We start from the raw sequence: 19,160 nt of genomic DNA on the forward strand, positions 1-19,160 counted from the left end.
GAGCAGGATCATTTATTCTTTAAAAACGAGTTCTAAATTCAAACAGATATTTTAAAGAAACGAGGTCGTTTCTGTTTCGAGAGCAATATGTTAAATTTTAATATGCTCTTTCCCTAGCGTTTTATTAAAACTTAATCATATATGTCATCACAACAAACTTCAACGTTACATGGTTGTGTTTTACAGTGGGTTCTTAGAAAAAAAAAGTTTCAAGGAATTATTGAGATAGTAGTATAAGTCTAGAAGCAAAAAAATTACTTTATCAGTGTTTCTGCGACTACATTGAGAGCTGTACTCTGCTTATATTACTACACAACATTATTTAAAGTACTCGTATATTTAGAACTAGAAGTACATTTATGATGTAATGTAATTACCATTAAAAAAATTGGACTAAAGGTATTTTCACAAAACTTGATTCACCCCTGCCGTACAATCAAACAAATCTATTTTTTAGGAAAAAAATGTAGATAGTACCAATACTACCAATTATAACATAACAAAAACGCTACCTTCGTGTTCTTAGCACAATGGCCTGATCAACTGAGCTAGGCCGCCATTGGGTAGTCAGATTTCCACGTAGATTAGTGTAAAAGGGTGTTTTGGATTTTTTGACTAATCTGCATGTCTACAGTAAAAATCAAGGCGAACTTATAAACCACAAGTATGTGTTATTTTATAAAATTTTAATCAATAGCATTTATCCTACAAAATATTGAGGTGACATCATATATATTGTGGGTGAGGATGATCTCTTCAAATTGGCGTTAGGCGAGCAACGGGAACTTATCCTTGTTTATTTCTCAAAACTGACAATGATAAAGACATAAAAATAAAAAATTGGTCTAAAGAGTTTAGACAGTACTTCCCTCGCTGTCGGAAACTTGACGACTGCATGCCTATTGTGTTTTTTTTTCTCGTTACATTTTTGTAGTGGGAATTTAAAAAAAAAAATGTGATGACGTCATCAACATTTTTGCAAGGACACGTATATCAGTTGGGATAGATGTAATGTAATACTAAGAATAAAATTATTGTATTCCCAAATTTTCGGGAAAATGAATTGGGTCGTTTTGAATATTGATTTGTTATAATCAATAAAATAACGAAACAATTTACTCACGTATACGGCGCCGGTGTGTAATATCTAGAGAGCGGATTTCTGTCGGGCTAGGCAAGGCCAAACTCGGTACGGCTCGTACGGGATACGAATTCATTGCGGTTGCGGACTGCACTTCGTTTATTTGAGATTAGAATAACGCTGTTTCGTTGCACTCTGCTGTTAATTCCCGTTCTCATTTACTTAGCCGTTTGATTAATAAATCGTTAATTATATTTATGGAATTAGTACTGATTAAATTCAGTGATTATCTATCACCCGCTACTGAGTCCCGGCGATCCAGCGCGTCCCCACCTATAATCGTGACGTAGCCCGACAAAAATCCGCTGTCTAGTAATATGAAGGGCAACTGAAAATCGTTTATGTATAAACATTCTTAATTTAAGATGACAAGCGTAACAGCATACGTGAGAGTCAAACAGAGAAACTGTAAACAAAACGACCATCGGTTTTATTGCTTCGACTTCCGCTTATTATATAAAACATTGGGTTTTATTTTAATTCTTGTCGGTGAAATTCACAATTGGTTGATTATAAACATGTCTATTTCACATTCGCGGAACCAAGTGAGCGCATAAAACAAATGCAGGTCTGTAATGTTAAAGTCGATGTAAATAAGCGTGCTACCCTTATGTTTCAACCGAGTTTTTCCTTTAACAAATTTTGTGTCTACCAAATTGGGTTGGTTGGGGTGTAATACTAATAATAAGTGTTGCCTTTAATTTAATCAATAAAATAAATTGACTTCATTAATTTTTTTGAACCACCTCTTAAGAAAATCTAAAAAATATGAATGGAATGATAAATCACAAGTACAAACTCATCATATTTTTTGCATTTTAGATAGGATTTATTCAGCAAAATTTAAGGGTGACGTCATCAATTTTTTTAGGAGGGATGAACAAATACATTTTGAACAAAAGTTTACCATGCTTATAATAACTTTAAAATATTCCCAAGATTTCAAAGCATTCGGTTTTGTAATTCCTGATTAAATCGGTAAAATAAATTCACGCCTTCATTAATTTTTTTGAGTCACCCTGCATATGCAAATCCAAAAAATATGAATGGAGTGATAAATTACAAGTACAGACTCATCATATTTTTACAGTTTGGATAGGATTTATTCGGCAAACTTTCGAGCTGACGTCATCAAGTTTTTGGAGGGGATAAGCAAATATATTTTGACTAAACATTTATTATGCTCTTTATGACCTTAAAACATCTGCAAGATGTTTTGTAGTTCCTGATTAAATCAATAAAATCTATTTACGCATTCATTAATTTTTTTGAGTCACCCTGTATATGCAAATCCAAAAAATATGAATGGAGTGATAAATTACAAGTACAGACTCATCATATTTTTACAGTTTGGATAGGATTTATTTGGCAAACTTTCGAGCTGACGTCATCAATTTTTTGGAGGGGATAAGCAAATATATTTTAACTAAACATTTATTATGCTCTTTATAACCTTAAAACATCTGCAAGATTTCAAAGCATTCGGTTTTGTAGTTTTTGAGTAAATCAGTAAAATAAATTTACGCATTCATTAATTTTTTTGAGTCACCCTGTATATGCAAATCCAAAAAATATGAATGGAGTGATAGATCACAAGTGCAGACTCATCATATTTTGTACATTTTAGATATGATTTATTCCACAAACTTTTGAGCTGACGTCATCAAGTTTTTGGAGGGGATAAGCAAATATTTTTTGACTAAAGATTTATGATGCTCTTTATAGCCTTAAAACATCTGCAACATTTCAAAGCATTCTGGTTAGCAGACTAAAAATTAAATTTCAAAATGTTGTTTTATAATTTTGATTTTTTTTCCAAAAATCTGGACGTTTCGGGTGAAAAGTCGATTCAGAGTTGTAAACTACATGTGTAGGACTATGTTATTTTATACAATTGAAAACCCATTTACTATGTACAATTTTGAAGTGACGTCATCGCATTAGTGGTGGGGATGATTAGACAAATTTTGGTTAGCGTTTTACCATCTACATGATATTCTTAATATAAGTACAAAATTTCACAACAATCGGTCGAGTACTTTCGGAGATTATCTGTCTAATAAAAATCCGGGACGGCAGACGGACAGACGGACGGACAGACGGACGGACAGACGGACGGACAGACGGACGGACAGACGGACGGACAGACGGACAGACGGACGGACAGACGGACAGACGGACAGACAGACGGAAATGGGAGACCTATTTCTTCGTCTTCTAGAGGTCATGAAAGATCGAGAAAACGTAAAAGTAGAGAGTCGGCCGACGGACTCGATTACAATACTTCCTTTGCTTACGCTCGGGAAGTAAAAATTAATATTTTAACTATTTTTGTTGTTTGCAAATTATTATCACAACAAAAATGAGAAGAGAAAATGTAATGTGCCACAAAGGTACTGGCATCGTTCAGGCAAATTTTGTATTTTATAACAAATATAGTCTTGAATATTTTTACTTCGAGAGCGTAAGCTACGGAAGTGTTATAATCGGCGAATGCGGCACATGGGTTTTTTCGATGTTTCATAACCCCTAGAGTGTGGAAAAATAGATCTCCCGTTTACATTTTTTTGCCGTTTGTCCTCTATTGTCTCTCGTCTGTGTGGATTTATACTGAACCGATTGTTATCAAATTTTATATGTACAAGTATTTTAGAAATATCGTGTAGATGATAAAACGGTGGTCAACATTTTTCTAGTTATCCTCCTCAACAATGTGATGACGTCGCACATTATATCAAAATTTTGCATTATATATGCGTTATTTAAATTTTATAAAATAATATACTTCTACACTTGTGGTTAATAAATCGGTGTTGATTTTTTGCTCCAGACGTTCATATTTTTAGAAAAAAAAAAAAAAACAAAAATTGGATTACAATAGGCAGCGGTTACAGCCGAGTGATCAGGTGGTGGATGAGGTAGATTGTACACTTCTTTAACTTTACAGTATCTCGTTGGTCTGGCTGTTTAGCAAACCGGAATGATTTCGCAGAAATTCTGAGACACTGGTATTCTATTATACAGCGTGTCTATAAGTGATCGCACCTATCGAAAAATTTAATTTTTTCGAATTTGCCGCTTGTAAGAAAAGATATATACAGTTTTATTTTTGTAATCAAAATTTAAATAAGTCACGAAATTTTAAAGGTGACCTCCAGGTTGCTATAAACACAAACTAACCCGTTTACAGAGGTCTTGCGATCTACATATGAAATATTTATAGACACTTTGCATAAGAATATTCCTGCACACTCTCGTACAATTATTTTATGATACATAAAGACACCATAAGATTTTTATACATTGTGTTGTTATATAAATACGACCACTATAAGTGCATCACCATTACCCTGTAATCCAATATTGCTCGTTTCACATATGTGCTGCAACTGCACTGTTATATAACAGCAATAAATTTTGTTATAATTTTCCTATATAAGTGCAACATGACATCACCATAAAAGTGTTATATGTATAATATTATTATACTCGTGTGCTGTAATAGCACTATAACACTGTTATATGTATAACAACAACATAAAGTCACGATAATGTTGTCATTATTCTTGTTATGCAGGGTTTTTATAAATGATTTTAAGAGCGTAATTGGCCATCGATTACAAAAGTCCCGCTTTGCTGAAATTATGCGCCATAATGACAGTTCTCACTTAGTAACCTGTCACTTACAGTCACCGTTTTTATTTTTCTAACGTTTTTCTAGCGTGAATTACAATAATTTTTGTTGATCCAAGCTCAAAACAACAAAACAGTCTTTCATAAAAGCATTGATGAAAGGATGTTAGAGGACAAAAAAAAAACAAGGACATTTTCAATTAGTTCTATTCTTTAATAAGACATGAAGCATTTAGGCAACTAGTTATACAGATGTGTGTGGTATTTGTCATGAGTCGTTGGGAATTTAGTAAAGTCCATATAAAGTGAGGGGTGGCACACTTCTTCCATGACTTACTTCGACCCTATAATCATTTATATAAACCCTTTATAATTGTGATACAACATTGTTTTATAACGTCATGTAAATTTTGTTATAATTTTGTTGCAATACATAAATATAACAATATAACTGCGGTATATAACCCTGCTAGATTTTTTATAATTAACTGCTATACTTTGTGTTGCTTGGAGTGTCCATTTGCTCGTATGTTATCTCACAGATTCGAAAAAATTCTTATAATTATACTAGTTCGTTTTGCTAAAACGCTAATTATTATTATTTTATTTCAGCTTCGCTCTTCTTTTTGATATTAATTTTAGTATATAACTTCCTCCAAGTCAAGTTCACATGACAACTGGCTTGTTAACATTATAGATTTACAACTGTTCACATTACATTGGATATAAGTTATTTTGTTTCAAAAGTGTAAAACGTAAATTTGAAGCTCGTGTAAGTATTATCTGTATTTTCTAACGAACTAATATGTAAATTTATTAACAAAAAATATTGAAAAGACGCCATCAAGAGATGATAGATCAAGAAAAGGGGTCATCAATAAAAAAAATCGTTAATGCTGTAACGAGGCGAATTTGCCCATGAGTGCAAGTAGTGGCGATTGTGTTGCTGGCTTGGATAACGTGCCTTTATTTAGACAGAACTTCTCTTTCGCCTGAAGTACACTATCATTCCAGATTGTTTGAAAAATTATAAGATTTAATTGCGAATTTTATTTTTTTGTGATAACCCCTACAAGTTATGTATATAATCTTAAAGTAATGGTAAAGAAGATATGTGTTTCAAGCGAGCGTTTAGAAGAATTTTCAGACATTAATTTTTTCGGGGGACAAAAAATATATTTTGATTAACGATTTACCATGCTTATGATAACCTTAAACGTTTGCACGATTTTAGAGCATTCTGTATTGCAGTTTCAAAATTAAATTGTGAAATTTTGTTATACAATATTGATTTTTTTTTCCAAAAATCTAGAAGACTAGGGAGTCAACACGGATTCATAAAGTACAGGAGGACGAGCTCCGTTCAGCCAGGAACTGTCGTGAAACAGACCGTTCCGGACAACCTTGAGGCTTTTTTTTTCTGCGACTAGAGTGAACCGGATGGTTCTTTGGCGATGAGGAAGCTGGCGCCCGAGTAACAGCTGTTGTGGAGGCGTTAACCCCTTGACGTGAAAGTGTCATTTCCTCCGCAGACCGACCAAGCGTGTCAACAGAGACACTAGCGGTTCAGTGGGTGACGCTGACGGACGTCACTCACCAAGAGGTATCGACGAAACCTAACGCCCTCGATCTCGACTACTGCGTTTCGTCGCATCGTCGTTCGGTATATAGGATACTACTCAAATTGATGATATGACTTTTAAAAGTTAAAGTAAAAATGTGCGTTATCCGTTTTTTTATTAACGTTTGATCTAATATAACCCTACAGTCCTAATATGTGGTCTAATTTGGATGAGCTGTTCTACTAATACACGGAAAAAACTCTTCAATTTGAAAACTTTTATTTTTAGTGAAAATGTAATAATATTACTTATATACCCATTTTTCCATGTTGTGTTAGGGACACTCATACATATGTATTTGTCGTTCCTGCGCCTGTCGCTTAGTTTTTGGAAAATACTATAACTTAGAAGATTTGTTATTGTAATGCAAATATTTGCGTTGGGTATCTGTAATTTATTGTACCAATGCAAATAGGGCCAACAATCTGATGCCAGCAGGACGTTAAAATCCGTTTAGCCGGTTTATTTTATTTAATGGGACTTTCTGCGCTTCTTCGCCGTTTATCCTTCCACCGATATCAGTGGCGCAAGGAAGAATGAATCAAGGATTCTTAGCGCAATGAGTCTCCGACTATTTGCGCCAGCCAAGATCTATAATATTTATGCGATTGTACTAAGAGTGTTCGAACTCCCCGCATTTGGCAAAGGGCCAAATAATCATTGCGGAAATCGAAAATCCTAAGTTATTTCGCAAAGGGACGAAAAACGAGGCGGATAAATGAGTGTGCGTTATACATCGATAGACTGGTTATTCCTCGCATCAAACTCGCATTCGGTGTATAGTCTTCGCGATTTTCCGATTAATAAATGGCCCTCGTTCGACCATCTCTGGAAAAGCAATTACGAGAAGGTCGATTTCGCTTCACGTTGCAGGATTATTACCGGAGCGATAACAGGGCAAAAACAGGTGCTCGTTATTTCGCGGACACGTCCTAAAGCCCCCTAATTACGTCCCTGTTCGCGAATCCGGACGATAAAAAATACCCACCGACAATTTCGACGCTCTTTTTTATCGCTCGACGCGAAAGGAAGCGATTGAACACTTCACTTTGATATTTTTGAGGGGGAGGGATCGGCTTTTTAAAGGACAGGATTTGTGACTGAGCTATTAATTCGACCAACTATTTTAGAGGCTTCATTAATGAAACTTTAACGGCGACCTTGGTTAGTTTGCCTGTTTTCCCCAGAGCTTAAACTATTCAGTCATTAATCAAGAGTGAAATTAACTGGAGGACTTGACTCCAACAAATTTAATAATAATCTTGTTAATTTACTATAAGATACGAACATAAAAATAAGATGCTATTTATGACAAGAACTAAAAGCAGAGAAGATGGTAACTTGAAAGAAATATTGCAGATAATTCTATTTACTACTGCAAAATGCATTGAGGCCAGTATCCTGTATCCAGAATTCAAATGAACACATTTTTTCATACCTATAGAGACAAGGATTTACATGAATTTATTTGCACATAAATACTGAAAAACAACCAACTTTGATTAAACCAACAACCGTCGATTAGATTGTAACATTATTCAGTAAAAGCATGTGGTAATTAATAAATATTATACAACAAGTGAATTAAACATACGTTTATCCACGAGAAGTATAAATTAGGTGATTCAATCCACCCTTATTTGCTTTGACTCAAAATTGGTTACTTTTTCGATGCTACAGCACTTGATTTGCACTTAGATCTTAGCTCATTAGAACTGTCAGTTTATGTAACCTAATACATTTTTTTATCAAAGAAACGAACAAAACAGTCGAAAAACACTAAACTGCAGTTGTCGCAAACGTGGACAGCACACAACAAAGTCTACTGCAGCGGTTAAATTAAAGAGTTTAATGACAAGCATGCTCACTATTACCAACTATTCCACACTATTACCCCGTAGCACCGATAAGGCGTGAATAAGGCGTGTCCGCGCACAAGTACACCGTTAGCTTTGTAAACAATAAGGGTCCATTAACTTGTTAGATATAAAGAGTTTGCGCCTCGTGACATTTGGCTTATACATATAAATTCACGTTACGATTATAACAGTAAAAATGATTTTCGTACACGATTTTTAAAAATAGCGAAGCCAATGAAAAAATCGCCCCGTATGAAAAGAGCACAATTGATTGCTTGTCTTTATGTCCCGTTGAATGTGATTGGAACAACATCAACTGTTTCCGTCGAATCCTAACCTTACTTCCGTGTCTGGTGATTGATTGTTTTAATGAGTATTGAATTATTTTTAAACAATAATGAATTATTATTATCTGATAAATGATTTAAGTGCCAAATATTTAAAAATTACTTATTTTATGTTCCACCATCTGCTGTTAATATCTTGGAGAGAAGTTATATTGGTGGGTCATACTGCGTTTTTTGTGTTTTATGCCCGGTGTTGATGACTTTTCATTGACGTCATAGTTATTTTGAGATCTCATATTAAAAATTTTTGATTTACGGTGAAACATACAACGTGGTATGCATAGGCCTTACCCTTATCTGATGTTAATTGTCCTCGGGCGGCTTACAAGCCCTCGGGCTGAAGTGATCTCCCGTTTCCGTCTGTCTATCTATATACCTGTCGTCTGTGTCGATTTTTATTAGCACATAATTTTCGAAACTACCGAACCGATTGTTGTCAAATTTGGTATATTTATAATAGAAATATCATGTAGATGGTAAAACGTTAATCAAAATTTGGCGAATCATCACCACCAACAATTTGATGACGCTATTTTAAAGAATTCTATTTTAAAATGATATAAATGTTATACAACAATATGCTCCCATGCATGTGGTGTACGAATCCCCTTTGATTTTTTTTCCTTCAGTATGCAAATTTTCGCAAAAAAATTAACACACTGTAATAAATAACATTTTGCCAAACATATAACTGTTCGTGGTCATGCAACTAAGGTGGCAGTATGTGGACCCGCGGTCGCACGTTCGATGCCAAACTTGACCGTTTCTCTTTTTTTTTCTTTTGTGCTATGACTATGATTACTATCTATGTTGATGATATCATCACCAAATTTTTATTGATCAAATTAAGAACGAGTCATCCCATTTTCTCGAAACGAGAATACCTCCGTTTTTATTTAATAAAACTAATTTCTATGTGACATTCTTTCGATGTATAAACATAAACATTTGAAGTTAAGCTTCTTATTATTGCTAAGCGGACTTTTTCCGTTGGTTATAGGCTTTAAATATATTTTAGATTGTGCGTACCTGTATGTTATAGAGATTATCAGTTTCACAAAACGAAAATCGTAAAATCACATTTTATAATTATTTAAAGAAGCCGGATATGTCAGATTATACTTCAACGGCGAGGCAAGTTCGGTCGAAATAACTTTCGATTAGTTTTTTAGAATTGTGTATACAGGGTGACTCCAAATAAAAAAGAATGAGAATTTATTTTCTTGATTCGGTCAGAAACTTCAAAACTTATGGCTCAAAAATATTGACTTTTTGAAGGTATCGTAAGCATAGTAAAATTGTAATTAAAACATATCTTTTATCGCCTCTGAAAAATTGATGACGTCATCTCAAAATTTTGCAGAATAAAAACTACCGAAAATGTGCAAAAACATGATGAGTCAATACTTATGCTTTATCACTGCTTTCATATTTTTTAGAACTGCTTATACAAGGTGATTAAAAAAAGATTAATGAGTCAACTTAATTAATCAGGAACGGCTCACTCCACTTTCCCGAAAATCTGAGAATGCAATACTATTATTATTAGGAATTCACTACCCTATCCAAATTGATATACATGTCCTTGCCAAAATGTTGACGAGGTCATCACAAAATTTTTTGAAGGAAAAATTCATTTGCACCATGCGATTAGCACCCTTGTTTACATTTACTTTAACATTATATACATATCTTTATTTTAATTTATAGGGGTTCTCATAACAAAGATAAAATTCGCAAAATCAAACTCAATGTTTTTTTTTCGGAAAATGTGGATATGTTTTATTGTATTTTAGGGACGAGGGAAGTTCTGTTAGGGTTTTTGTTCTTGCATTCATTTTAAAAATCAAAGGTGAAAACTAACTAATTATTATTAAACATTGTAATTCTTATATAATTATGATGTAATAATACCTTATGTATATTCACGTAGGTACAGACACACTTCTAAGAAACATGTTTCTTAAAATACAATTTCTATATGTTATTTTCCGTAAATTTGCATAAATCAATGAACCACGACAAATTGATTCAAAACCGAACCCCCTTTTCGTCAGTCGAGAACATTTTTCCCGTAAACCCTTTGTTTACATTATTGGGAGAACTTCGTAAAGATAAGTTTTTCTGAATAAAGCGCCTCTCAAATCCCCAAAGGAAACAGTGAAAGGCATGAAAAATCAATGATATAACACAATAGATTACAGCAGTTCTTTTTTGAAATAGTTTGTGTACTTCACCTAAAAGCCTGGATTATTTCAATGAAATTAATACTGTAATGGTTTTAATTAAAACTGTTCACTCATGTTTAAACAAACCTAAAATTGAACAAGATTAAACCTTAATCTGGTGTTTGTCGAAATAATTTTGTAATATAAACATTTTGATAAAACTATGACAGAGTGTATTTAGTTTTACCTTGTCAATAATAATGTTTTTAACGATAAAATGATCTGACAATTTCTGGGTAAATTATTCTTTGCAAATTCTGTAACATTTTATGTGCTGCTTTGGTCTGAAACTATTTCACAAAATAATTTAAGCTGCGGAAATGTGTGCTCAGATAAATAAATACTGCATCGTCTATTTTGTATTTTATCTTTATCATCATTCGAAGGAAACGTTGACAGTTCGTTGGAAAACATCTTTCTCAATATAGAGCGCCAGCAAATGATTTTCTAGATATTTTTCTGGGATTTAATCTCCAATATTCTGTTACTTCATCTCTAAATATACGTTCGTAAACATGCAAACAGAAAAGGATATTACATTTTTGCCTATTATTCCCAGTGTCATAAAAAATGTGATTTAGAAACGAACATTATACTGGTTTATTAATGTTATAAATAATACATTTATCGAATTGCCGCTCTTGGTAGAATGATCGATGTTAGGTGAAGTGAAATGATGTAAATTTTGATGTTACTTCTGTTTTGCATTATTGTATATTTTAAATGGATAGGTAAAGATGTTTGTTTTGTTCTAATTCGTTAACTTAATAATCACGGCTCGGGTTTAACCGAGTGAATTCTGGGACTGCCATCACACTAGTCAACGAACTAAGCGAAATCATCTGCATTATTTACTAGGCCGACTGCACAAACATTATCAATCGTGCTTTGGATACTTCTTCACTTCTTTAGTGATTTGGTGGTTTGTAGGCGATTTCCCGATACTTGTAAGTTTATTTCAAGGGTGGCAATAAGTTTTAAGGCAAATTTTCAAAACAATAATCGTTAACGTAAATTACCGGCTGTTTGCAACTCAAGACACGCACGGCATGATTCAACGATGTAAGCTCTGCTTAATATATTCGGATTTTTTAAATTTCAGTTAGTATTTGTTTATAAAAATACATATTTGTTTAATCCTGGCTCTCGCTTAACTTCCAAACCGTAAGCTAAGGCAATTTTGCAACTGAGCGGATCTGAAAAATACAGCATTTTATGTTTTCTAGAAGTTTCTATCATCTGTTACTATCTCTGTTGGTGATTTTCTTAGATAGATACTAATTTCTGTGACTTACGTTACTGCGTACTGTGAAATTTTACATGAACTTAAAGATTATCATTTATCATCTATATGCTAAAGTGTTCATCACAATTTGTGTTTTCATCTTCACCAAAAATTTTATGACGCAATGTAGTAATATATAATAACTGTATTTTAATAGTGCTTCGTAATCGTGTCATATACAGGTAATTTAAAAAATAAATAAAATGATTTTTATGATTTGTCTGACCATGTGTATATATATATATACCAAACTTTTTTTGAAATTTGGGTAACACATGAGTTCATAATCCCAGAACATGGAAGAAAATTATTTTTTTTTATCTTAAATACAAAATATCAACATCATCAGACTAAACAGAATTAGATAAATGCTGAAATGTGTGCTTTCCGTGTCCCCAATTGGTACCTTGATTTTTCCATATTTTCTTTTAGAAATTGTTCGTTTGATTTTTTCAAAATTGTTAGAAAATAATGTCACATAATACATATTAAGATTAATTTGTTTATCTTTAACATAAACTACGAGTAATAAACACATTTTTTTTGGAAAGTCTGCTCTAATATCATTGATTTTATTTCAAAGGCAAAAGAGAAAATTTCTGTTTAAATAATTTTACACCAAATTTCCAACGTTGTAGTGTCAAAGCATACATTGCTGAGCGCGAGATAAGGCGTGCATCCGTAGTAATTATTTTACAAATTTACTTTACTTTGTATTTTCGACCACAATCATGATATAATTCAATTAATGAAAAATCAATTTCTGCGTTTTAACGATAAAAATAAAATGTAGGATTTGCTATTTCGTAATAGTAAGCTCGGTCGATCAGTCGAAGCTAGTTTACGTTACCTCTGCAGGTTGCAGTATATGACCACAATAATTAATTATCTCGATCACTATTCACAGGTATAGTATAATTTTCTTTAACACGATTCCCACGACTTAAAGTCACTTGCTGGTTTATTGATTTCGTTTAATAAAATGTTGTACTAGTAACACCAATAATAAATCTGGCTGATTATAAAAGCCAAGTTTTCATCTTCGATTTTTAAATTTTGTGCAACTTGTGCATGAATTAAGTACTTATTAATTTTTATTACAGTAATAATATAATTTATGCAAAACTATTACGCATTTGTGTTGGTATTATTTTTTTTTTAATGGAAACTCTTTTATGTATGTTGGAACAATTTAACAAAAAAAAGAATCACATTATTGCACCGTCTGTTTTAGTTAAACTAAAGGGGCAATTATAGCGTTTTAAATTTTTCATTTGCATTTTGATCGTGCTGCGATGCAACGAAATTCTGTAAAAAAAGTCTTTATCAATAGAAACCAATAATAATCATTACTACAATAATGATAAAATGTGGTTCAAACTTAATTAGCTAGAACTTCCGTCGGCCCTTTAACCACAATCAAGCACAACCAGTTTGTTAGAGAAATTATAGAATTTAATATACATTCAACACAACTCAATAAAAATCTGTAAACTGCAGTTTCGACCTCTTTCGGTCTCATCAGAACACATATTTCAATGGTTGTCTAGTATAAAATTTATTTAATTTTATCCTTATAAGCTGAAAGGAAGCAAACTAACATTAATGGGATCTAAGAGGAGTAATGTGTCGATAGTGACTAACTGGGTTCCATTATCATTTTTGTCATAATCATTGCGCAATCTTTAAATGACTTGAACCAACCAGTGGGCAGAAACAGTTACTTCCCGGGCAAGAGCCAAACGCTGGATTACACCTGTCTTCATATAAAATTTAATTTTGAAAATAGTATTTTTGTTTATAACTATCCCTACAGCTTAAAATGAAGATATTTGTTGATACTTAAACTGTAGCTAAAGAAGCATTCTAAGCTATGCTTTAAGTGAGTTTTTCACAATAAAATTTTGTGACGTCATTAACTTTTTGCAGGGACACATACATTTGTTTCAATAATACAGCAGTGACATCCAATTCCGGCAAAATAAAACCGTTTTTGATTAAATTAATAAAATAAAGTGCTTCATTTCATTCATTAATTTCTTTGAATAATAATTCTTTCAAGCAATACTGAAAAATATAAATGAATAAACCACAAGTGTACAAATCTAGATAATAAATTTTGCATATTTCAGTTAGAATTTTAATTAGCGTTTAGCGATTACCATATCCTTAAAACGTTCGGAAGATTTCAGAGCATTTCATTCTGCAGTTTCTAAGTAAAATTGTACAATATCAATTTTTTTTTTATTTTTTTGCAAAAATCTGAATGTCTGTGTAAAAAATCAAGATCGATTTATAAGCCACAAGCATAAGAAAATGTTATTTTATAACATGAAATAGCATTTACTACCAAAATTTTGAGATGATGTCAGCAAATTTTTAATGGGGGTGACCAAACAAATTTTGGTTAACGTTTTACCACTGATTTATTGTCACTAAAATATATCTAAAATTTCACAATAATCCATGCAATATGTTTGGAGATTAGTAACCTAATCAATCGCCAAACGAATTCCGGACGACATATATTACTATAAAATGTCGAGAAAACATGAAAACCCCAATTTTTTTGTTTATTTGCGTAAATGGTTTAGTACTTTACAAAGTTGTATCTCATTTGACAAAATTTGATTCATGTGTCCATTTTTAAGGGATTTTAACCGGAATGCACCTAGACTATTTTGTAATAAGTTTTTATTTGATTCCAACCTACGCTAAACATATTATTTACATACTAGACAATTAGCGAAATTACGTTCCGTACAACGTATTATCCGTCAACGTACACAATCGCCAATAGGGGCACTGTATTTTCTATGTTTTCATAGATATAACAGTTTGTTCTACGTTTTGCGTGCTGTACGTTCTACGGAACGTCGTTTCGCTAATTGTCTAATATCTAGAATGCAACCTCTTCTGCGTAAACATTCTTACACTGTAAATATTTTAATATTGTTAAAAATATTTGTCTATAATTTGTAATAAAGATGTGTACATTCGTTTAAAATTACTTGGACCGAGTTCAAGCATAGAAATCCCAGAACTTTTCTCAAAAGAGACGTATTTTGGCGTGTTAATATGACACGCTCGAACCGCCCGTCAGGAGGTCGAAGTTCCAATTATTTCTTGTAAACTTTTTTTGGTTGCTCTGAGAAAGGGTGACCGATGATTGAAAAAGCCATAAAGCTATCAACTCACCGTGCGGTTTCCAAGATTTTTCACCTTGCAGTGTAGCAAGACAGTTTTGCCAACAAGTCCCGTTATGTTAGAATTTATTGACGTGTCAAAGTAAGGTCCGGTCCCTGGTGTAGGCCATTCCTGCAAGAAATCTCGGAATTTCCGGGAGCCGCCGTCCTCAGCACCTGCAAACAAGGTTTCAACTTTCTATCAACAGTTTCTCGAATGAAACTTGACAATGGAAAAATTGCCGGAAGCTCGACACTTTTTTACGGCCTAAAGAATTTCCTGAACGTGTAATTAATTTAGTTGACAGGAAAGGAATAAAAATGGAAGAGCTACCATTCCGGTACAGCGGCTCTCTGTTTTTGCGTAGTGCGCAAGTTTTTGCCCAGCTTGTAAACCCACGTCTAATAATTCTGGCAGGTCAGCACGTAAGGTCACGTGTTTCTTTCTGGACTTGGATTAAGACCACACTAGGAGACGCTTCTCTCGCAAGTGTTACTCGATACTTTTTGTTAGCGGCAAAAAGCTAGTTGTTTTGGTGGTTGTTTATTTCTGAACTCTCCACTTATTTGCGAAGGTTTAACTTTCAGAGATGTCTGCTGGATGCTTCATGCACTAGTGAAGGTGATAGCAATCAATTAGTTTGACTAAACTATTTATTTTTCTGGGCTAGAAATATGCGGGATGACAAGTTTTAGACGTGTGCAATAGTGTATTCATATTTATTACAGGATTTCCATGCATGTTACCCAACTTTGTTGCTAATTAATGTGTGAAAAAAGTAAAGTACTACATTTCAGATACTAAGCTTGACCGTAAACTTTAATGTGTTTTGTCTGTTGTGTTTACGACTTCGTGTACTGAAGGTTATATTTAATTTGAGAAAATAGCAACTGTAAGGAAGTTATCCAGTATCTAACAACAAAGTCATGAAACGAAGCGATATATATAACTGATTATAAATTTTTCTAATTGTAATTTTTATTAAAATTAATACTGCCATTTGGTACCTATTTTATTTTAGATGTGGGTGAATTATGCATACACCTATGATTCTTTATTCTTTGTGTTTGCTACCATGACTGACTGACTTATTTAATGTCAGTTCTGGTATGTATCATGCGTGCCAGTTTGCCACTTTTCAGGTAGCAGAAAATTCATGATTTTTGTTTTTTTAATCAAGTGAATACAATTTTAAGGGCATCAGCATCAAACAACTACGTTCAAAGTGCCAAAACTAATTTTATTGCAAATAAAAGAAATGTTATTTATCAACCGTTCCGTAAAAATCGGTCTGACTTAAGAAGTTTAAGAATGACTACACATTTTCAGTAATTTATAATAACCTCGTAGATGTTTGTTTTCAAAATATCTTTATGCTCGTGGGTGACTGTCTCAAAAATTGTTATGATCAAAGCTTATCAGCTTCATTTTCTGCAAAGAAAACCAACCGAAATTTTTGAGGATTTTCTTATGTTCCGAAAGACCCTGCGACTCGTTTATCAATATAGTGAAAAAAATGAATATTTTACAGTAGATAAACTTTTGGCGCGGAAACAACCAAAATTTCAAGGAGGGAGAACAACAGTTTCCAAAGTTGTTAAGTCCGTGGGTTGAAATACCGGAAAGTACAAACGATCGCAAAATCTTATCTGAACAAAAGCATTGCAACTAAAATTAATTTTTTATGAAAGAGTCTTCAAATACTAAATTCTAGTGAAGATGTTAGTTGTGTACCTGGACGAAACACGGGTTTACAAAAACGGTTCTTCCATTCGTGGTTGGGTAGCTTATGCCTGCTTTGAACAAGTTGCAACGAACATGTATGGTGATATTAATGGACAATGCACTATGCAATTCCGAATAGTTGGACAAAACACCCACATTTTCTAGCAGAAAAAGTCAAATAAAAGAGTGATTGGGTAATCCCAGTACTGAATTTAGTCAAAATTTTACAAAAAAATAATTGCGGAATTTAATTCAATCTTTTAGAAATAACAAGAAAAAAACTGGTCGGAGGTCATTTCGACAGAACTTTCGTGGCCCCTGAAATACAATAAAACAAATCCAGCTTTTTCGTAAAATTATAAAATTTGGTTATGCCAATTTTATTTGTTTTATGGGAACCCTTATAAGTTAAAATAAAGATATGTATGTAACGTTAAAGTAAATTTAAAGAAGAGTGCTGGGCGTACGTTCCAAATGAGTTTTCCTTTAACAAAATTTTGTCATGACATCATCAATATTTTTGCAAAGACACGTATATTACTTTGGATAGGTGCGGTTTAATACTAATGATTATAATATTGTATTCCCAAATTTTCGCAAAAACGGAGTGAGCCGTTCCCGATTTAATCAATAAAATCAATTGATTCTTTCAATAATTTTTATAGGTCAGCGTGTATAAGAAATTTAAAGCTTTTAATGCAATAATAAATCACAAGCATAAACTCATCATATTTTGCACATTTTGTATAGGATAGGATTTATTCGGCAAAATTTTGAGAAGACATCATCAATTTCTTAGGAGGGGATAAACGAATAAATTTTGCTTAACGATTTATCATCATTACGATAGGGTTCTATGGAATATTTACAAGACTTCAGAGCATTCGGTTTTGCAGATTCAAAGTTATGCTGTAAAATATTGTGATTCAGCTTTAAATTTTTTCCCAAAATTCTGGATGTTTAGGGCGAAAATTCGACACGAACCAGTGCAGAAGTATCTTACTTTATGGAATTAAAAAAAAAACTTTTTATTATAAATTTTTGAGATGACGTCTTCCCATTGTTGGTGGGGACGATTAGCCAAATTTTAGTTAGTATTTAACCATATACAATGATATTCCTAAAAGACATATAAAATCTAACAATAATCGGTCCAGTAGTTTCGGAGTACGTGTCTAATAAAAATGGATACAAACAGACAGAGAGACGGAAACGGGGTCATGACACGTCGAGAAAATATGAAAATTACAATTCGGCCGATGGACTCGATTACTATACTTTCTTAGCTTACGCTCGGGAAATAAAAATGATCGAAGGTTATTTCGACAGAATTTGTCTCGTTTCTAACATATAGTAGAACTAATACAACTTCGAAAAATCATAAAATTTAACTTTGAAAATTTAATTTTTTTCTGATAATCCGTACGCGCTAAAATTAATATATATCTGGAATTTTAAAGTAACATGCATAAAGAAACATGTGCATAAGTTTGTATGATATTTTCCATATATAAAATTTTTGATGACGTGATCAATATTTTAGCAAAGACGCGTATATCTGTTGAATAGATGTGTAAAACTATTAATCAATCACAGTATTGTATTCCCAAATTTTCCAGAAAATGGGATGGGAAATAAAATTTGTCGCCTCATTCATTAATTTTTTTGAGTCACCTTGTATAAGTTGTTACATATTTTAGGTTGATTCGGTAAATTTTTGGCATGACGTAATCAACTTTTTTGGGGGGGGATAAACGCATACATTTTTATTAGTGATTTACTATGCTTACGATTACCGTAAAACTTCTGCAAGATTTCAGAACATTCGGTGTTACGGTTTCAAAGTTAAATTGAAAAATGTTACACACAGTTACACACAATTATGATTTTTTTTCCAAAAGTCTGTATGTCTAGGGTAATAACTCAAGATGGATTCATAAATCACACATACAGGAGTATGTTATTTTATAAAATTTAAACAACGTTTACTCGGTAAAATTGTAAGATGACATTATTAACTTTTAGGAGGGCGTAAACGCATAAATTTTGATTAACTAGTTATCACGCTTTTGATAACCTGTTCTGATAATGTTTGCAAGATTTGGAAGCATGAGGTTTTGCAATTTCAAAGTTA

The 19,160-nt window shown here is 32.9% G+C and overlaps 1 protein-coding gene across 3 annotated transcripts in view; it reads right to left on the reverse strand.

Moving 5' to 3' along the window:
* The window catches only part of LOC135126680 (zwei Ig domain protein zig-8), a 208,207-nt gene that overhangs the window by 92,312 nt on the left and 96,735 nt on the right, over positions 1 to 19,160 (reverse strand). For all 3 annotated transcript variants that reach the window (XM_064052751.1, XM_064052750.1, XM_064052749.1), the window contains exon 2: positions 15,314 to 15,477. In XM_064052751.1, coding sequence (XP_063908821.1) covers positions 15,314 to 15,477 — 164 coding nt within the window. The remainder of the gene's footprint in view (positions 1 to 15,313; positions 15,478 to 19,160) is intronic.

Source organism: Zophobas morio, unplaced genomic scaffold (assembly GCF_036711695.1).
Source record: "Zophobas morio isolate AGI-343-1 ecotype UQ-CSIRO unplaced genomic scaffold, CSIRO_AGI_Zmor_V1 ptg000011l, whole genome shotgun sequence".
In the NCBI taxonomy this organism is placed as follows: domain Eukaryota; kingdom Metazoa; phylum Arthropoda; class Insecta; order Coleoptera; family Tenebrionidae; genus Zophobas; species Zophobas morio.